Source organism: Oncorhynchus masou, chromosome 33, assembly GCF_036934945.1.
Source record: "Oncorhynchus masou masou isolate Uvic2021 chromosome 33, UVic_Omas_1.1, whole genome shotgun sequence".
Classification (NCBI taxonomy): domain Eukaryota; kingdom Metazoa; phylum Chordata; class Actinopteri; order Salmoniformes; family Salmonidae; genus Oncorhynchus; species Oncorhynchus masou.
In genome coordinates this window covers 6187966-6210116 of record NC_088244.1, presented here as the reverse complement: position 1 = coordinate 6210116, position 22151 = coordinate 6187966, and the positions used below count along the sequence as shown (strand labels likewise).

At 44.2% G+C, this 22151-nt stretch overlaps 1 protein-coding gene across 1 annotated transcript in view; it reads left to right on the top strand.

Annotated features, from left to right (window-relative positions):
* The first annotated feature begins 840 nt into the window (after nucleotides 1-840).
* Nucleotides 841-22151, top strand: part of LOC135527736 (sodium-dependent neutral amino acid transporter SLC6A17-like) — a 44513-nt gene continuing 23202 nt past the window's right edge. The window contains exons 1-3 of the mRNA XM_064956260.1: nucleotides 841-1213; nucleotides 10389-10803; nucleotides 14425-14582. Coding sequence (XP_064812332.1) covers nucleotides 10506-10803; nucleotides 14425-14582 — 456 coding nt within the window. The 5' untranslated portion in view covers nucleotides 841-1213; nucleotides 10389-10505. The remainder of the gene's footprint in view (nucleotides 1214-10388; nucleotides 10804-14424; nucleotides 14583-22151) is intronic.

Genomic DNA, 22151 nt, shown 5'->3' with positions numbered 1-22151 from the left:
AACACCATGGGACCACGCAGCCGTCATACCGCTCAGGACTGGTGCACTTCAAAAAATAGATGTCATCATAAGGGATGAAAATGATGTGGATATATTGAAGCAACATATCAAGACATCACTCAGGAAATTAAAGCTTGGTCGCAAATGGGTCTTCCAAATGGACAATGACCCCAGGCATACTTCCAAAGTTGTGGCAAAATGGCTTAAGGACAACAAAGTCAAGGTATTGGAGTGGCCATCACAAAGCCCTGACTTCAATCCTATAGAAAATGTGTGAGCACAACTGAAAAAGTGTGTACGATCAAGGATCCTACAAACCTGACCCAGTTACAGCAGCTCTGTCAGGAGGAATGGGCCAAAATTCACCCAACTTATTGTGGGAAGCTTGTGGAAGGCTGCCTGAAACGTTTGACCCAAGTTAAACCATTTAAAGGCAATACTAGCAAATACTAATTGAGTGTATGTAAACTTCTTACCCACTGGAAATGTGTAGAAAAAAAAGCAAAAATAAATAATTCTCTCTACTATTATTCTGACACATAAAACAGGGAATTTTACTAGGATTAAATGTCAGGAATTGTGAAAAACTGTTTAAATGTATCTGGCTAAGGTGCATGTAAACTTCCAACTTCAACTGTACCTTGTTGTGTTGAACAACATGCACCATTACTTTCACTGCCCTCCCTCGAGGTCAAATAGCAGCACCTCGACTGTTATTGTCTGACAGAAACATACTAGATGCTTTACAATAGGTATATAAACATCGGCTGACGTAAGAAAGAGAGGATGACTCAAACCAGCGTCAGGCATCTTGATGGGGAGAAAAAAAACTTCACCATAGTCAACTCTAAATACAGGGAGTTGTCCTACCAATAACCACGTGGAAGGAACCTTAACATTCGTAATATTGACAATATCAGTGCTGGATTGATGAAGTAATACAATACATTGTCGTTATTGTGTGTAAAAGTGACCGTTATTGTCCGTTAAACTTGCCAATGAGAACCATTGGCGTCTGTCTCTGTCTGCGTCAGACTTTACGCGCATCACCGCATGTCATTTTCCACCAAGGAACTCGCGGTGATTTTGCATCTCTGCGCGCAGAGAGATGCTGGTTTCGGAGGTTGTGCCTGAATGAAGATTTGCCTTACTAAATGTGTGAATTTTGAATTGTTTTGAGAACAAATACTTTTGCTGTTGTACTTTGAATAAGGTAAGGAGGGCATTTACGATTCTTAATCCTTTCTTTCCATCTAGCAACGCATTAGGCTACTCGATTGCATCATGAAATATCTAGACTAATAATAAGATAATCGTTAAAGTCAATGGAAAATAATTGTCATGTCTCACCTTTTCAAATATGCATGATTGTTTCATAGGCTATTTCATATTGTAGCTTTGTCTTTTTGAAAGCGTTCGTCTTTTTTCCGTGCGATTTGAGGCTGAGCGCTCATTGGCGCGGTCACTCTAGGTTGCGGTGCTGTCCACAATATTTAGTTCGATTATAAAGCCCTACAATAAGCATCCCCGACGTTCAGGTATAGCATTTATTGAGTGATCAGGTCACCTATGGAGGAAATAGGCTACCGTGCTCTGTCTTTGGATGCATGGACATCTTATTCGGGGGTTTTCTTACCTTGACCTTGGCGACGATTCATGAAATGTGTCCTCCAGCTGTGCACTGTTTGAAGCAATAGTGTTTATTTTTTTACACAAGGAGTCACACACGACACATTGTACCTGTGGACATTAGGCCAATTGGCTATGACATGATGGTGTCTCTTAGTTGAGTTGGGCCTGGAGGAGGCACCCCTAAGTGGGAAGATGCTAAATGTCAAGATGCTATGGGATTTCAACTCAGTTTTTAAAAAGTCCCAAATCCTCTCAAAACCACATGGAATATAATAGTTTCTATAGAATATAATAATTTGTTGTCTTCAGAAAAGGCAACTATTTCCCCCAGTATACAACAATATACTATAGTTTTGAGTTTGACATGGGATGTACTGAAACTGTCCAAGAACAAGTAATTAGACTCAATATGGGTGGACCATGGCCTGGATATATTTAATTCACTCCTAGCCTCGATCCCGGTCGTGAATAGGGTGTGATGTCTGGCAGGTTAAGGCTAGTTCACTTCTATTTTGTCACAGTAACTCTATGTGATTGGCAGCAGTCCTTCCAAGAGATGACAGTGACAGTCTGTGAGATAGTGAGAGGAGGAGAGGTTGGGTTTCACTGATGCTGCAGGGATGGAATGTACATTTAACAGGAAGAACCATTGCCTAGCAACCCCATTTGGATAAAGTGGAGCATCTCCTCTAGAAATGGCACCACAAGGACCTGGACTGTTATGATTTAAGCAACAACTCTTCCCTGGAGAGATGGGGTCTTACTGGTTGGTTTGTTACGTAGCGTCACTACTCTCCACATGTATAAAGGATCCATCCAGTTATTTGGCCTACAGAAATGCCATGATTCATAGTTGATGAGCAGACACGACAACAGTCTGGTTGATAAGGTCAAGGCTAAAGTGACAGACAGTCAGACAGGTCTGAGGGCCCCAGGATACTGTAGCTCATTTCTCTCTCTCTCTCTCTCTCTCTCTCTCTCTCTCTCTCTCTCTCTCTCTCTCTCTCTCTCTCTCTCTCTCTCTCTCTCTCTCTCTCTCTGTCTCTCTCTCTCTCCCTCTCTCTGTCGCTCTCTCTCTCTCTCTTGCTCTCTCCCTCTCTCTTGCTCTCTCCCTCTCTCTGTCTCTCTCTCTCTCTCTCTTGCTCTCTCCCCTGTCTCCCTCTCTCTTTGTCCCTCTCTTTCTTTCTCTCACTCTCTTTCTCTCACTCTCTCTCTGACTTCCTACAGTGAGAAGTGAATCACTCAGTAGATTTTCATCTGATAAACTATCCCAACATCTACTAAACATAGTATTCAAGGCCAGAGGATTCCAACTTGATCATGATTTGCGTACGCACCATAAATAGGAGGCCACTATAGGCCAGAAATAAATCATTGTCAAGTGTCAGTTGTGCAGAGGTGAGGACGGAGTCAGGCGTAGGACACAGAACCGAGTAAAAAAGCCTACTTTACTCTGAAAAATAAACAGCCAATAAATCCATGCAGGGATAACAAACCCGAACACAAAAGACTAACACAAAACCAGGAACAAACACTCACAAAACATAATGAGAGCCAGAGGGTTAACACATGGAAACAGAAACGTGGATCGGTGGCAGCTAGAAAGCCGGTGATGACGACCACCGAACGGTGCCCGAACAAGGTGAGGCACCAACTTCGGCGGAAGTCGTGACAATAATCTCTAGGCTATGTCACAAATAGCACCCTATTCCCTATGTAGTGCACTACTTTTGATAGGGCTCTGGTCAAAAGTAGTGCACTAACTAGTCCGCCGAGCCTGACATGCATGACATACTGCTTTCCCCTGAACAGGCCCAGATCCCCGTCATTTGCGGGAAGAGAAGGCGGAGAAAATGGGGCCAGAGGGCGGGCTGCTTTCTGAGAATTCGTAGGCGATCAAATAAATCCCCACTGCCTTCCATTCTGCTAGCAAACGTGCAATCTTTCGAAAATAAAATTGATGACCTGCGCGGAAGATTAAACTACCAACGTGACATTCAAAACTGTAATATCTTATGCTTCACGGAGTCGTGGCTGAATGAGGACATTATCAACATGCAGTTGGCTGGTTATATGCTGTATCAACAGGATAGAAAAACAGCGTCTGGTAAGACAAGGAGTGGCGGACTACGTATTTTTGTAAATAACAGCTGGTGCACAATGCCTAAGGAAGACTCTAGATTTTGCTCGCCTGAGGTTAAGTGTCTCATGATAAGCTGTAAACCACACAATCAGCCTAGAGAGTTCTATTTTTCCTTTGCTGTCTACATACACCACAGACTGATGCTAGCACTAAGATTGCACTCAATGAGCTATATTCCGCCAAAAGCAAACAGGAAAACTCTCACCCAGAGGTGGTGCTCCGAGTGGCCGGGGACTTTAATGCAGGGAAACTTAAATCAGTCTTATCAAATTTCTATCAGCATGTTAATTTAATGTGCAACCAGATGGAAAAAAAACTTTGAACCACTTTTACTCCACACACAGAGATGCATACAAAGCTCCCCTCACCCTCCATTTGGCAAATCCTGCTTACAAGCAAAAATTAAAGCAGGAAGCACCAGTGACTCGATCAATAAAAAAGTGGTCAGCTGAAGCAGATGCTAAGTTACAAGATTGTTTTGCTAGCTCAGACCAGAATTTGTCCCGGGAAGCACAGCCGAGAGCAAATAACACTGGCAAATAACATTGAAACATGCATGAGAGCACCAGCTGTTCCGGAAGACTGTGTGATCACACTCTCCGCAGCCTGCTGTCCATTGATTATTGATTTCCATTACCATTAATATTTATCTATTTCTTCTGCTATTGGTCACTATTATTCCTCTTTACATGTATATATTACCATTAGTATATTGAGCCTCCCGAGTGGCGCAGCTGTCTTAGGCACTGCATCTCAGTGCAAGGGGCGTCACTACATTCCCAGGTTTGAATCCAGGCTGAATCATATCTGGCCGTGATAGGGAGTCCCATAGGGCGGTGCACAGCTGGCCCAGCGTCGTCCGGGTTTGGCCAGGGTAGGCCGATATTGTAAATGAGAATTTGTTCTTATCTGAATTGCCTAGTTAAATAAAGGTTAAATACTAAATATTACGAGAAGTATTTATATATTCCTGCTATCACACAATTTTCAGCCCTGTATATAACTACCAGTACATTTTTATTGTATAAACCCACCTCAACCAATATAGTACCCCTGCACATCGAATAAGGTACTGGTACTGACCTGTATATACAACCAGTCCAGTACCCCTGTACGTTGAATAAGGTTCTGGTACTGACCTGTATATATAACCACTCCAGTACCCCTGTACGTTGAATAAGGTTCTGGTACTGACCTGTATATATAACCACTCCAGTACCCCTGTACGTTGAATAAGGTACTTGTACTGACCTGTATATATAACCACTCCAGTATCCCTGTACGTTGAATAAGGTTCTGGTACTGACCTGTATATACAACCAGTCCAGTACCCCTGTACGTTGAATAAGGTTCTGGTACTGACCTGTATATACAACCAATACAGTACCCCTGTACGTTGAATAAGGTTCTGGTACTGACCTGTATATACAACCAGTCCAGTACCCCTGTACGTTGAATAAGGTTCTGGTACTGACCTGTATATACAACCAGTCCAGTACCCCTGTACGTTGAATAAGGTACTGACACTGACCTGTATATACAACCAGTCCAGTACCCCTGTACGTTGAATAAGGTTCTGGTACTGACCTGTATATACAACCAGTCCAGTACCCCTGTACGTTGAATAAGGTTCTGGTACTGACCTGTATATACAACCAGTCCAGTACCCCTGTACGTTGAATAAGGTTCTGGTACTGACCTGTATATACAACCAGTCCAGTACCCCTGTACGTTGAATAAGGTTCTGGTACTGACCTGTATATACAACCAGTCCAGTACCCCTGTACGTTGAATAAGGTTCTGGTACTGACCTGTATATACAACCAGTCCAGTACCCCTGTACGTTGAATAAGGTACTGACACTGACCTGTATATACAACCAGTCCAGTACCCCTGTACGTTGAATAAGGTTCTGGTACTGACCTGTATATACTTTTATTTGTGTGTTTCTTTAACTCATCGTAGTTCTTGTGTAATAATTGTGTAAAAATGTAATAATAATAATAATAGTTTAATAAACTGTTATGACAGTCTTCATTCATAACCATCACGGTTATATTGTAATTGTGCCAGCCCTACCTACAGTTGAAGTCAAAGGTTTACATACACCTTAGCCAAATACATTTAAACTCAGTTTTTCACAATTCCTGATATTTAATCCTAGTAAAACTTCCGTGTCAGTTAGGATCACCACTTTATTTTAAGAATTTGAAATGGCAGAATATAAGTAGAGAGAATTATTTATTTCAGCTTTTATTTTTTTCATCACATTCCCAGTGGGTCAGAAGTTGCATACACTCAATTAGTATTTGGTAGCATTGCCTTTAAATTGTTTAACTTGGGTCAAATGTTTCGGGTAGCCTTCCACAAGCTTCCCACAATAGGTTGGGTGAATTTTGGCCCATTCCTCCTGACAGAGCTGGTGTAACTGGTTCAGGTTTGTAGACCTCCTTGCTCGCACACGCTTTTTCAGTTCTTCCCACAAATGTTCTATGGGATTGAGGTCAGGTTTTTGTGATGGCCACTCCAATACCTTGACTTTGTTGTCCTTAAGCTTTTTTTGGGGGGGGTCATTGTCCATTTGGAAGACCTATTTGCGACCAAGCTTTAACTTCCTCACTGATGTCTTGAGATGTTGCTTCAATATACCCACATAAATTTCATCCCCCATGATGCCATCTATTTTGTGAAGTGCACCAGTCCCTCCTGCAGCAAAGCACCCGCACAACATGAGGCTGCCACCCCCGTGCTTCACGATTGGGATGGTCTTCTTCGGCTTGCAAGCCTCCCCCCTTTTCCTCCAAACATAACGGTGGTCATTATGGCCAAATGTATTTTTGTTTCATCAGACCAGAGGACATTTCTCCAAAAAGTACTATCTTTGTCCCCATGTGCAGTTGCAAACTGTAGTCTGGCTTTTTATGGCGATTTTGGAGCAGTGCCTTCTTCCTTGCTGAGCAGCCTTTCAGGTTATGTCGATGTAAATCAAATCAAATGTTATTGGTCCCATACACATGGTTAGCAGATGTTAAGTGTAACGAAATGCTTGAGCTTCTAGTTCTGACCGTGCAGTAATATCTAACAAGTAATCTAACAATTTCACAACAACTACCTTATACACGCAAGTGTAAAGGAATTAATAAGAATATGTACATATAAATATATGGATGAGCGATGGTTGAGCAGCATAGGCAAGATGCAGTAGATGTATAGAGTACAGTATATACATATGAGATGAGTAATGTAGGGTATGTAAACATTACATACATTACATTACAAACATTACATTGTTTCAAGTGACTAGAGATATGTTTATTACCTCCAATAGTTTTATTATTAAAGTAGCTAGAGATTTGAGTCAGTGTGTTGGCAGCAGCCACTCAATGTTAGTGATGGCTGTTGAACAGTCTGATGGTCTTGAGATAGAAGCTGTTTTTCAGTCTCTCGGTCCCAGCTTTGATGCACATGTACTGACCTCGACTTCTGGATGATAGCGGGGTGAACAGGCAGTGGCTCGGGGGTTGTTGTCCTTGATGATCTTTTTGGCCTTCCGATTTTTTTTTTACCCCTTTATTTAACTAGGCAAGACAGTTAATTAAGAACACATTCTTATTTTCAAAGACGGCCTAGGAACGGCGGGTTAACTGCCTTGTTTAGGGGTACCTTGTCAGCTCTGGGATTCAATCTTGCAACCTTACGGTTAACTAGTCCAATGCTCTAACCACCTGCCTCTCATTGCACTCCATGAGGAGTCTGCCTGTTACGCGTAGAAGCCAAGGTAAGTTGCTAGCTAGCATTAAACTTATCTTATAAAAATCAATGAATCTGTAAGGTACTGGGTGTTGTGAGGGTGAAGTCAGGCACAGGAAAGCAGAGAGTTCAATATAGTGCTCCTTTAATGCACACACGGTGAACCACAGCCACCCCACTTTTGGGTGCTCAAACAAAATGCCCCAGACACAGGGAACAAAAACAGTCCAGCACTAAATACACGAACACGTTCGTCTGTAGCAAACCCCAGGATTACAATGATCAATCCCGCACAAAGAAACGGACGGGCCGGCTGACCAATAAAGCCCAACTAATACAATTTGCGGAAAAAAGCACAATCGTTGCACGACTGTACCTAACCTAAACAGCAATGATTTCTTAAAATCAATACACAGAAGTATATATTTTTAAACCTGCATATTTAGCTAAAAGAAATCCAGGTTAGCGGGCAATATTAACCAGGTGAAATTGTGTCACTCCTCTTGCGTTCATTGCACGCAGAGCCAGGGTATATGCAACCGGTATCAGCTTTTTTTGGTCCTCCAATAATCGGTATCGGTATCGGCGGTGAAAAATCATAATCGGTCAACCTCTAGTGGAGATGTTGTTTCCTACCCTCACCACCTGGGCGCGGCCTTTCAGAAAGTCCAGGACCCAGTTGCACAGGGCAGGGTTGAGACCCAGGGTCTCGAGCTTAATGACGAGTTTGGAGGGTACTATGGTGTTAAATGCTTAGCTGTAATCGATGAACAGCATTCTTAAATAGGTATTCCTCTTGTCCAGATGGGTTAGGGCAGTATGCAGTGGGATTGCGAGTGTGTTGTCTGTGGACCTATTGGGGCAGTAAGCAAATTGGAGTGGGTCTAGGGTGTCAGGTAGGGTGGACGTGATATGATTCTCGACTAGTCTCTCAAAGCACTTCATGAGGACAGAAGTGAGTGCTACGGGGCGATAGTCATTTAGCTCAGTTACCTTAGCTTTCTTGGGAACAGGAACAATGGTGGCCCTCTTGAAGCATGTGGGAACAGCAGTCTGGGATAGGAATTGATTATATATGTCCTTAAACACACCAGCCAGCTGGCTGCGCATGCACTGAGGACACGGCTACGCATGGCATCTGGGCCGGCAGCCTTGCGAGGGTTAAGACGTTTAAATGTTTTACTCACGTTGGCCAGGGTGAAGGAGAGCCTGCAGGTTTTGGTAACGGGCCGTGTTAGTGGCACTGTATTGTCCTCAAAGCGAGCAAAGAAGTTGTTTAATTTGCCTGGGAGCAAGACGCTGGTGTCCGCGACTGGGCTGGTTTTCTTTTTGTAATCTGTGATTGACTGTAGACCCTGCCACATACGTCTCGTGTCTGGGCCGTTGAATTGCGACTCTACCTTTGTCTCTATACTGACGCTTAGCTTGTTTGATTGCCTTGCGAAGGGAATAGCTAAACTGTTTGTATTCCCTCATGTTTCCGGTCTCCTTGCCATGATTAAAAGCAGTGGTTTGCACTTTCAATTTTGCGTGACTGCTGCCATCAAGCCACAGTTTCTGGTTGGGGAAGGATTTAATAGTCACCTTGTGTACAACATCACCGATGCACTTGTTAATAAACTCGCTCACCGAATCAGAGTATACATCAATGTTGTTGTCTGACGCTATCTGGAACATATTCCAGTCCACGTGATCGAAGCAATCTTGAAGCGTGGAATCCGATTGGTCGGACCAGCGTTAGAACAGACCCCAGCATGGGCGTTTCCTGTTTTAGTTTCTGTCTATAGGCTGGGAGCTACAAAATGGAGTCCTGGTCAGATTTGCCAAAAGGGACTATAGGACTTGTTTTACTGTGGATATAGATACTTTTGTAGCTGTTTCCTCCAGCATTTTCACAAGGTACTCTGCTACTGTTCTGTGATTGATTTGCACTTCTCGCACCAAAGTACGTTCATCTCTAGGGGACAGAATGCGTCTAGCCCTTGAAATACATCCACAGGTACACCTCCAATTGACTCAAATTATGTCAATTAGCCTATCAGAAGCTTCGAAAGCCATGACATAATTTTCAGGAATTGTCCAAGCTGTTTAAAGGCCCAGTCAACTTAGTGTATGTAAACTTCTGACCCACTGGAATTGTGATACAGTGAATTATAAGTGAAATAATCTGTCTGTAAACAATTTTTGGAAGAATTACTTGTGTCATGCAGAAAGTAGATGTCCTAACCGACTTGCCAAAACTATAGTTTGTTAACAAGAAATGTGTGGAGTGGTTGATAAACGAGTGTATGTAAACTTCCAACTTCAACTGTATAGCACAGACCCCTCCCCCCATCAGATGTACTGGCTAAACCAACAACATAGCATCCCTCTGAGGAAGGGACAGGAAAGGAGCTACTGACTTGTCAAGCAGCCAGTCAGCCGACCACCCCAAGCAGCCAACCAACCAACCAGAGATTAGAGGGTTTTACACAGTCTCCCTCCACAAAGTTACATTCAATTGCCCAATGCCGTGAGCTCAGACGATTTCCATTCAGACTCAATTTCTAGACAAATCTCCTTTAGCTATTACCTTAGACCTGGCATAATTAATGGGACTGACATAAATACAGCTGAATCATGCTGAAATGTTGGGCTCTTTGATGAAAACTACTGTGGTTTTAAAGAGCCCGTACAGGAGGGGAGAGGGGACTGCTGTGGATAGGGTGTCTATATTTGTCTAGTTGCATAAGTTATAGACATTGAGCTTTTGTCGCTGTAAATTATCTGTGTTTTAAGGCATATACAGAGACATATTTCCAAGTCTGATTGTTTAGGACATAGAAAGATTTATCTAACCAACTCGTAACTTGTCTCTTTCCAGGTTCAAGACAAAAAACATCTTTACGCCTCTATCTGTGGAATCTACTTTTTGACCATCTCTGACCCCTTCTGACATCTAACCCCTGACCCTAGACCACCCTCACCATCCACCGCCACCATGCCTAAAAACAGCAAGGTGACCCTGGGACTCCCTCACAGTGATCCCGTCACTGAGTCAGTGGCGGACCTCCTGACCCTGGCCGAGCCCCTGGACTATAAGAGCAGCCGGATGAGTATGGGTCTCAGCCCCGGGGCCCAGCCGGCCATGGGCAAGGGCCTGCTGCCTTCTCCAGGGGACGAGGAGGGGAGGCCGGCCTGGAACAGCAAGCTGCAGTACATCCTGGCCCAGGTCGGGTTCTCTGTGGGGCTGGGCAATGTCTGGAGGTTCCCCTACCTGTGTCAGAAGAACGGAGGAGGTGGGTAATGCTGGGGAATCTGGGTATTGTACTTAGTTACTGGTGGGGATTCTGGATAGTGTAGTCACAGGGGGGATATGGGTACCTTAGTCTTTGTCGGGATTATCTGTGGTGCTGGGAAACATTTGGAGATTCCCCTACCTGTGTCACAAGAACAGAGGAGGTGGGTTCTGGGTATTGTAGTCATTCTTGGAGTGGGGGGATATGGATACTGTTGTCACTAGTGGGGATTATGGATACTGTTTTTTCGGTGGGGGTGGGCTTCCCTATAGGCCCCGCTATCGTACTGAGGTTCCTCTACCTAGGCCGGAAGAATGGAGGAGCTGGGTATTGTAGTCACCGGAGATTCTGGGCACTGTAGTCAATCTGCATACTGTAATTACTAGTGAGGGTTTTGGGAACTCTGTGAAGCAGTTACTGTGTTATAATAATGATGATGATAATGACAATCATGAAGAACCATGCTGTGTTTACTATGTATGTATCAGAACATGCTCATCCTTTACAGCTTTACAAGGCTTTACAGGTTTACAAGGCTTGAGAAAGTGCAGTTTGTTTTTATGTCACCAGTCACCCCAGGCTGGTGGGGAAATGGTGGGGGGAAAGAGCATCACATCTCCTGACAAGGCGGGTCATTGTTCTGGCAGACTGGACAGGTGTGAAATAGCAGGCAGTTGTAGCTGTCACTATTCACATTTTCTATAGTGTAGTACCAGGCTGAGTCAGGGAACATCCAATAGGTGACCCTGAGCATCTTGTTCACTTGTTGCAACAAGGATAAACATGGTGAAGGACTATAATACATTTGACTTCAAAGATATACTGCCCTTGGCTATACTAGTACTATAATAGCCTAGTATCCCCTAGTACAGTGTTTCACAAAACGCGAGGGGATGGAAGGTGGGTGCGGATCCCCCCTCCGTCTTGAAATAAATGAATAAATATATATATATATATATACAGTATATTACGGTTACATACAGTATATACATACAGTAGCAGTCAAAGATTTGGAAACACCTACTCATTCAAGGGTATTTCTGTATTTTTACTATTTTCTACATTGTTCTACATTGAAGACATCAAAACTATGAAATAACACATATGGAATCATGTAGTAATATAAAAAAAAACTAAATATATTTTATCTTTGAGATTCCTCAAAATAGCCAAAAAATAGCCTTGATGACATATTTGCACACCCTTGGCATTCTCTCAACCAGCTTCACCTGGAATGCTTTTCCAAAAGTCTTGAAGGAGTTCCCACATATGCTGAGCACTTGTTGTCTGCTTTTCCTTCACTCTGCGGTCCAACTCATCCCAAACCATCTCAATTGTGTTGAGGTCGGGTGACTGTGGAGGCCAGGTCATCTGATGCAGCACTCTGTTAATCTCCTTATTAGTCAAATAGCCCTTACACAGCCTGGAGGTGTGTTAGGCCATTGTCCTGTTGAAAAACAAATGATAGTCCCACTAAGCACAAACCACATGGGATTGCGTATCGCTGTAAAATGCTATGATAGCCATGCTGGTTAAGTGTGCCTTGAATTCTAAGTAAATCAAGACAGTGTCACCAGAAAAGCACCCCCACACCATCACACCTCCTCCTCCATGCTTCATGGTGGGAACCATACATGCATAGATCATCCGTTCACCTACTCTGCATCTCACAAAGACACAGCGGTTGGAACAAAAAATCTCAAATTTGGACACATCAGACAAAAGGACAGATTTGCACCAGTCTAATGTCAATTTTTTGTGTTTCTTGCCCAAAACAAGTCTGTTCTTCTTATTGGTGTCCTTTAGTAGTGGTTTCTTTGCAACAATTCAAACATGAAGGCCTGATTCACACAGTCTCCTCTGAACAGTTGATGAGATGTGTCTTTTATTTGGAAAGCATTTATTTGGGCTGCAATGTGAGGTGCAGTTAACTCTAATGAACTTGTCCTCTGCAGCAGAGGTAACTCTGGGTCTTCCTTTCCTGTGGCGGTCCTCATGAGAGCCAGTTTCATCACAGCGCTTGATGGTTTTTGGCGACTGCACTTGAAGAAACTTTGAAAGTTCTTGAAATGTTCAGGATTGACTGACTTTCATGTCTTAAAGTAATGATGGACTGTCGTTTCTCTTATCTTATTTGAGCTGTTCTTGCCAGAATATGGACCTGGTCTTTTACCAAATAAGGCTATATTCTGTATACCACTCTAACCTTATCACAACACTCAATGCAGCTTCAAATGCATTAAGAAAGAAAGAAATTCCTGTTATTTGAAATGCATTCCAGGTGACTAAATCATTAAGCTGGTTGAGACAATGCCAAGAGTGTGCAAAGCTGTCATCAAGGAAAAGGGTGGCTACTATATATAATATACATTTTGATTTGTTTAACACTCTTTTGTTACTACATGATTCCATATGTGTTATTTCAATGTAGAAAATATTAAAAATAAAGAAAAACATTTAATGAGTAGGTGTTCTATATATATAATTTTTTTGAGGAACTCAGTCAGTCTCAACTTACTCTTGAAAGTCGTGTGCCATCAGGTGCCATTTCTAAACTGTGTCCCAGTGAAACCTGACACCGTGGTAGCCTGTAACCTCAAGTCCAGGCTTGTCCTAGTGATGATTGATTCTGATGCTCCTTGACAACCCATTTGTGTCTCCCTACGTCTTCTCCTCTCCTCTCCTCTCTCTCTCTCTTCCTCCTTTCCCCCCTCCTTCATGTTCTCTCTATTCTATTGCCTTTTGATGAAAGGCCAGTAGAGATGACATTGAACAAAGGCTACAGTATTACAGTGCTCAATTACAGCAGCAAAAAGCACCACTATATTATAAGCCCTCCATCAAAATAATTGTGTTCCAAAGAGTAAAGAGCATTATAAACCTGAAGAGCTTTCGCTCTGCTGTGTTTGGATCCGCACAACCAGTCCAGGCCTCCTAGTCCCAGGTGTGTTATTACTGGGATTTGTTTTCTGGTCTCCTGGAATAGCAGCAGCAAGTGAGAGTTGGCTGGCAGCCAAGGTTGTGTTGATTAGGGTATTCATTGGGGTGCAAATGTGTTGTTTGTGAGTGCATGATGATGCTCTGTGTGCTCGGTGGAGCTAAAAGAGGCAGGTAGAGAGGTACAGTTTAGTGCAAGACAGAGGGAGACAGGAAGTGGTGAGGCTGCAGAAGGCAGAGAGACAGGAAGTGGTGAGGCTGCAGAAGGCAGAGAGAGACAGGAAGTGGTGAGGCTGCAGAAAGGCAGAGAGAGATGGGAAGTGGTGAAGCTGCAGAAGACTGAGAGAGACAGGAAGTGGTGAGGCTGCAGAAGACAGAGAAAGACAGGAAGTGGTGAGGCTGCAGAAGACAGAGAGAGACAGGAAGTGGTGAGGCTGCAGAGGTAGGATAATAGAAAACATGACCATGACAAACCAGTCTGTCTTTCTTTGTTTTGCTTGAGACATTTCTTTCAATGTGATATATAGTGTGCTCGCCTTTTCCTTCCATCCAGAAGGCTGTTTCAATTTTACCTTTACTGACTTGTACCTAACCTTCTTCCTCTTCATTCCCCCTCTCCTTCTCATTCCTCTTTCTTCCACTTCCCCTCCCCCATCCCCTCCCTCCACCCCCTTCCTCTCTCAGGTGCGTACCTGGTCCCATACTTCATCCTCCTCATCCTCATCGGGATCCCTCTGTTCTTCCTGGAGCTGGCGGTGGGACAGAGGATTAGGAGAGGCAGCATCGGGGTGTGGAACTATGTTTACCCTCAGCTAGGAGGCATCGGGGTCTCCAGTCTAATGGTGAGAGGCTTGCACACACACACTAAAGGGCTGTGGCGGTCATGACATTTTGTCAGCCGGTGAATGTCGTGCAAATAACTGCTGGTCTCATAGTACTTAATTACAATAAACACGTTTAGCATCTCTAGGCTTTGAGCCACTGGTGCGCCACTGGTGCGGACTGGTGCGCCACTGGTGCGCCACTGGTGCGCCACTGGTGCGGACCTTTTACATCTACATTTGAATGTAGCCTACACCATCACACAATAAATCCATTATTTATTTAAGCAGGTTTAAAGAAATGTTATGATATGAAGAAAATTGTACCTATTTCAGAAGAACAGAATAGCATATTCTGAGACGACCTTATGTTGGGCCCTGATCTATGGCTATGCCATAGACTGTGGGCTACTTTAGTTAATTTAGCAGACAAGATTGGTTTTCATTCCTGTAGTATCATTTTATAGTAAGAAGAATACAATTGAACATAGCTGAATAAAATATAAAATATATTTTTCGCAAACGATTTCCGAGGGAATAATATAATAATAAAGCCTACCAATGTACAGTACACACCTACTCATTCAAGGGTTTCTTTATTTTTACTATTTTCAACATTGTAGAATTATCATGACACAAGGTGAGACCCAAACGTAGACACAGGAGGCAGATGGTTGGAGTCTTACAATGTTAATTCATCCAAAAGGAGTAGGCAAGATAATGGTCGTGGACAGGCAGAAAGGTCAAAACCAGATCAGAGTCCAGGAGGTACAGAGTGGCAGACAGGCTCGTGGTCAAGGCTGTCAGAATGGTCAGGCAGGCGGTTACAAAGTCCAGAAACAGGCAAGGGTCAAAACCAGGAGGATTAGAAAAAGGAGAAATGCAAAAAGCAGGAGAAAGGGAAAACCACTGTTTGACTTGGAAACATACAAGACAAACTGGCACAGAGAGACAGGAAACACAGGGATGAATACACTGGGGAAAATCAGCAACACCTGGGGCCAGGGGGTGGAGACAGTCACAAGAAGAGGTGAAACAGATCAGGGCGTACCCCACCTGTCGTCCTACCTGGGTGCATACCTGGCTGACCGGCGGTGGAATTGGCGATGAGGGCCAGGTCCAAGATGTCTTTAGCAGGAACCCAGCACCTCTCCTCCAGGCCATGACCCTCCCAGTCAACCAGGTACTGGAAACCCCTGCCCCATGCTCGAACCTTCAGGAGTCGTCTCACCGTATACGCTGGCTGGCCATGGATTACCCGGGGGGCGGAATGGGCCTGGTAAAACAGACACAGTGAGACACATGCTTAATTCTGGATACATGGAAAGGAGGATGGATACGGAGGGTACGGGATAACACAAGACGGACAGCAGTGGAACTCAGCACTCTGGAGATGGGAAAAGGGCCAATGATCCGGGGAGACACTCCCCGGCCAGGTCCCAAGTCGAAAGCCATATAAAGCCATATCCTCTGCCCAATGCAGCCGAAGGGAGCTGGGGTCCGACAACAGTCCGCTTGTCGACGATACCTGGAGTTGGTCGTGAGAATAGCCGACAGAGGTGGACATCGACAGAGGTGGACAAACATCTGGGCCGTGGGTACGCTGACCTCCTGCTCTTGTTCCGGGAAGACTGGAGGCTGATACCCCATGGAGCACTCGAAAGGGGAGAGTCCCATGGCAGAACAGGGAAGGGAGTTCCTGGCATACTCCACCCAGACCAGTTGTTGACTCCAGGTAGTGGGATTGGTTGAGACTAGGCATCTCAGTGTGGTTTCCAGGTCTTGGTTGGCTCGCTCCGACTGACTGTTGGTTTGGGGATGGAATCCGGATGACAGGCTGGCCGACGGCCCAATAAGGATGCAGAATGCCTTCCAGAACTGAGACGAGAACTGAGGACCCCGATCAGAGACCATGTCTACCGGGAGTCCGTGGATCCGGAAGACATGCTGCGTCATAAGCTGAGCCGTCTCCTTGGCAGAAGGTAGTTTGGGGTAGTTTGGGGAGAGGGATGAAATGGACGGCCTTGGAAAACCTGTCGACTACCGTCAGAATGACAGTGTTGCCATCAGACGGAGGAGGCCCAGTGACAAAAACCAGAGATATATGAGACCAGGGACGATGAGGGACCAGTACTGGCTGCAGGAGGACAAAAGGAGCTTGCCGTGGAGTCTTGTTATGAGCACACACTGGGCATGGGGCGACGAAGACTGAGACATCAGGAACCATTGTGGCAGACCAGAAGCGTTGTCGAAGGAAGGCTGGTGTACGACGGGACCCTGGATGACAGGTCAGCCTGGAGGAATAAGCCCATTCCAGGAACCGGGACTGGACTGGATTAGGGACAAAAATCCGGTTAGCCAGGCTCCCTTCAGGTCCAGGCTAGGATCGTTGTGCCTCGCGGATCAGGTTCTCAATACCCCAATCTACAGTGCAGCAAGGCATGAGGTAGGGAGAATGGTTTCAGAGGTCGAGGGTGAGGCAAAGGAACTGTATAGGCGGAGAGGGCGTCAGGCTTCACATTCTTTGACCCTGGGCAGTAGGAAATGCTGAAGTTGAATCTGGTAAACAAGTGGGCCCACCGTGCCTACCTGGAGTTGAGGCGCTTGGCTGTACGGAGATATTCCAGGTTTTTATGGTCGGTCCAGACCTGGAATGGCTGTTCTGCTCCTTCCGGCCAGTGCCTCTACTATTCCAATGCCATCTTCACCGCCAGGAGTTCTCGGTTGCCAACATCGTAGTTCCTTTCAGCAGGATTGAGATGATGGGACAGGAAGGCACAGGGATGAAGCTTCTGGTCCTGGGCAGATCGCTGGGACAGGATGGCCCCCACTCCAACAACCGAAGCATCCACTTCCACCACAAATTGACGCGAGGGGTCCAGATGGATGAGGATGGGTGCTGTTGTGAACAGATGCTTCAGGTCCACAAAGGCTTTGTCGACATCTGGAGACCATTTGAATGGCAAATACACTGGGGAAAATCAGCGACACCTGGAGAGGGTGGAGACAATCACAAGGACAGGTGAAACAGATCAGGGCGTGACAAGAATCATAGTGAAGACATCAAAACTATGAAATAACACATATGGAATCATGTAGTAACCAAAAAAGTTTTAAACAATTCAAGTATAATTTAGATTTTAGATTCTTCAAAGTAGCCACCCTTTGCCTTGATAAAAGCTTTGCACACTTTTGGCAAAAAAGCAAACTCGGCTCCATCCTTCATTGAGGCAGATGGCTTGTTCCTAACAAAACCCTTTGGTATTGCCAACCACTTGAATAACTTTTTTGTTGACAAGATTAGCAAACTTAGGCCTGAAATACAAACAACAAATGCTAAGCATCTTCAGCACTGTAGTTTTGAGTTCTACAAAGTGGGTGTGGAAGAGGTGAAACAATTGTAGCTGTCTATAAATGAGGACAAACCACCTGGTACCCACAAAGGTTGGCACGCAGTTCAGACACTCATAGGTACAAGACATGTAACCAGAGGTCTCTTCATAGTTCCCAGGTTCAGAACAGAGGCTGGGAATAACACGTTCTTTAAATAGATAATAATAATAATTTTATGCCATCCCAGGTAACTATAGCAATAATACCAGATTAAAAAACAGATAAAATAACACTACTGCACAAAGGGGACAGTGAAGAGACATTTTATAAATATTTTATTATACTTTGCCCTGTATTATGTATGTATTAGACCTAGATATTGTGTGTATGTATTAAATGTATGTATTTCAGTCCTTGACTAATAGTGTTCTGTACTACGTCTTATGTCATGTTTCATGTGGACCCCAAGAAGAGTACGGCTAATGGGGGATCCTAATAAGTACAAAATGCCAAATATGGCATTCTGGCAACACAAGAATAGAATAGTTTATTGTTCTCCAATTGAGCAGCCAAGTCTGTCTCAAACATATACCATTCACCAGGACACGAAACAGCAGTTTTGATGTCATTGTCTCAGTTTACCTGACAGACGTGTGGTCTGATGAAACATTTTGCATCCCTCAGAAGGCCTACCCACATTAGTGTCTCTAGAGAGTTCAGAGTAGACTGACATACAGACGTCAGCACTACCAGTCGCTTTCATCTGTCAAATGTCACACTCCTCCATCCTCAGTACTCTCAGGCAGAGGCTTCTGTCCAGGAGAAGATGTGTGCTCTGGATGCCTATGTTGCTATGTGGCTAACTGAAGGACCAAGAGGCTAGCCTGTCTGTCAAATACAGGTGACTTTAGAGCTCAGGTCACTCACCACAATCACATCTGCTATGTCCACAGTCAGCCAGCCAGCCAGTCAGTCAGACTTTAGATCTCAGGGCACTCACCACGCTCACATCTGCTACAGCCAGCCAGCCAGTCAGTCAGTCAGTCTGTGACTCAGTCAGTGAGCCAGTCAGTGAGCCAGTCAACGAGTCAGTCTGTCAGCCAATCAGTCAGTCAGTGTGTAGTTAGTCAGTCAGTGTGTAGTTAGTCAGTCAGTGACACAGTCAGTCAGTCAGTGTGTAATCAGTCAGTCAGTGTGTTATCAGTCAGTCAGTGTGTAGTTAGTCAGTCAGTGTGTAATCAGTCAGTCAGTGTGTAGTTAGTCAGTCAGTGTGTAGTTAGTCAGTCAGTGTGTAGTTAGTCAGTCAGTGTGTAATCAGTCAGTCAGTGTGTAGTTAGTCAGTCAGTGTGTAGTCAGTCAGTGTGTAATCAGTCAGTCAGTGTGTAGTTAGTCAGTCAGTGTGTAATCAGTCAGTCAGTGTGTAGTTAGTCAGTCAGTGTGTAGTTAGTCAGTCAGTGTGTAATCAGTCAGTCAGTGTGTAGTTAGTCAGTCAGTGTGTAGTCAGTCAGTCAGTGTGTAATCAGTCAGTGTGTAGTCAGTCAGTCAGTGTGTAGTTAGTCAGTCAGTGACACAGTCAGTCAGTCAGTGTGTAATCAGTCAGTCAGTGTGTAATCAGTCAGTCAGTGACACAGTCAGTCAGTCAGTGTGTAGGTAGTCAGTCAGTGTGTAGTTAGTCAGTCAGTGACACAGTCAGTCAGTCAGTGTGTAGGTAGTCAGTCAGTGTGTAGTTAGTCAGTCAGTGTGTAGTTAGTCAGTCAGTGTGTAATCAGTCAGTCAGTGACACAGTCAGTCAGTCAGTGTGTAATCAGTCAGTCAGTGTGTAATCAGTCAGTCAGTGACACAGTCAGTCAGTCAGTGTGTAATCAGTCAGTCAGTGTGTAATCAGTCAGTCAGTGAGTCAGTCAGTCAGTGTGTAGTCAGTCAGTCAGTGACATAGTCAGTCTGTAGTCAGTGAGTCCATCAGTCGATCAGTCTGTAGTCAGCCAGGCCCATGCAGCCCTGGTCCAGTGAGGTGTGAGGCTGTCTGTGAAGTAGTAGACTCATATGCTAGCATGGATAATGTAACATAGGCCATCAGTTAGTCAGTCAGTCAGTGAGTCAGTGAGTGAGTAAGTCAGTCAGTGAGTCAGTCATTCAGTCAGTGAGTAAGTCAGTCAGTGAGTCAGTCATTCAGTCAGTGAGTAAGTCAGTCAGTGAGTCAGTCAGTGAGTAAGTAAGTCAGTCAGCCAGTGAGTCAATCAGCCATTCAGTCAGCCAGTCAGTCAACCAGTCAGTCAACCAGTCAGTCAATCAGTCAGCCAGCCAGTCAGTGAGTCAGCCAATCAATCAGTCAGTGAGTCAACCAGTCAGTCAGTCAGCGAGCCAGCCAGTCAGCCAGTGAGTTAGTCAGTCAGTCAGTCAGTCAGTGTGTCAGCAATAATTTAGATCTCAGGGCACTCACCACACTCACATCTGCTACAGCCAGTCAGTCAGTGAGTAAGTCTATCAGACAATGAGTCAGTCAGTGAGTCAATCAGCCAGTCAGCCAATCAGTCAGCCAGTCAGTCAGTTAGCCAGTGAGTAAGTCAGTCAGTAAGTTAATCAGCCAGTCATTCAGTCAGTGAGTAAGTCAATCAATCAGCGAGTCAGTCTTTCAGTCAGTTAGTGAGTCAGTCAGTGGCACAGTCAGTCAGTCAGTCAGTGAGTCAGCCAATCAGTCAATCAGTCAGTGATTACGTCAATCAATCAGTGAGTCAGCCATTCAGTCAGCCAGTGAGTCAGTCAGTGAGTCAATCAGCCATTCAGTCAGCCAGTCAATGAATCAGTCAGACAGTCAGTCAGTCAGTAACACAGTCAGTCAGTCCTTCTGTAGTCAGTCAGTATCTAATAGCTAGCATACCAATGAAGCATTGTCGTGGGCACACATCTTAAAATTAACCATTGTATTGGGTACACATCTTAAAATTAACCATTGTATTGGGTACACATCTTAGAATGAAGCATTGTATTGGGTACGCATCTTAGAATGAAGCATTGTATTGGACACACATCTTAGAATGAAGCATTGTATTGGGTACGCATCTTAGAATGAAGCATTGTAGTGGGTATGCATCTTAGAATGAAGCATTGTATTGGGTATGCATCTTAGAATGAAGCATTGTATTGGGTACGCATCTTAGAATGAAGCATTGCATTGGGTATGCATCTTAGAATGAAGCATTGTATTGGGTACACATCTTAGAATGAAGCATTGTATTGGACACACATCTTAGAATGAAGCATTGCATTGGGTATGCATCTTAGAATGAAGCATTGTATTGGGTACACATCTTAGAATGAAGCATTGTATTGGACACACATCTTAGAATGAAGCATTGTAGTGGGTACGCATCTTAGAATGAAGCATTGTAGTGGACACACATCTTAGAATGAAGCATTGTAGTGGACACACATCTTAGAATGAAGCATTGTAGTGGACACACATCTTAGAATGAAGCATTGTATTGGGCACACATCTTAGAATGAAGCATTGTAGTGGACACACATCTTAGAATGAAGCATTGTATTGGGTACGCATCTTAGAATGAAGCATTGTAGTGGACACACATCTTAGAATGAAGCATTGTATTGGACATGCATCTTAGAATGAAGCATTGTAGTGGGCACACATCTTAGAATGAAGCATTGTAGTGGGCACACATCTTAGAATGAAGCATTATAGTGGGCACACATCTTAGAATGAAGCATTGTAGTGGGTACACATCTTAGAATGAAGCATTATAGTGGACACACATCTTAGAATGAAGCATTGTATTGGACACACATCTTAGAATGAAGTATTGTAGTGGGCACACATCTTAGAATGAAGCATTGTATTGGGTACACATCTTAGAATGAAGCATTGTAGTGGGCACACATCTTAGAATGAAGCATTGTATTGGACACACATCTTAGAATGAAGCATTGTAGTGGACACACATCTTAGAATGAAGCATTGTAGTGGGTACACATCTTAGAATGAAGCATTGTAGTGGGTACACATCTTAGAATGAAGCATTGTAGTGGACACACATCTTAGAATGAAGCATTGTAGTGGACACACATCTTAGAATGAAGCATTGTAGTGGGCACACATCTTAGAATGAAGCATTGTATTGGCCACACATCTTAGAATGAAGCATTGTAGTGGGTACACATCTTAGAATGAAGCATTGTAGTGGGTACACATCTTAGAATGAAGCATTGTAGTGGACACACATCTTAGAATGAAGCATTGTA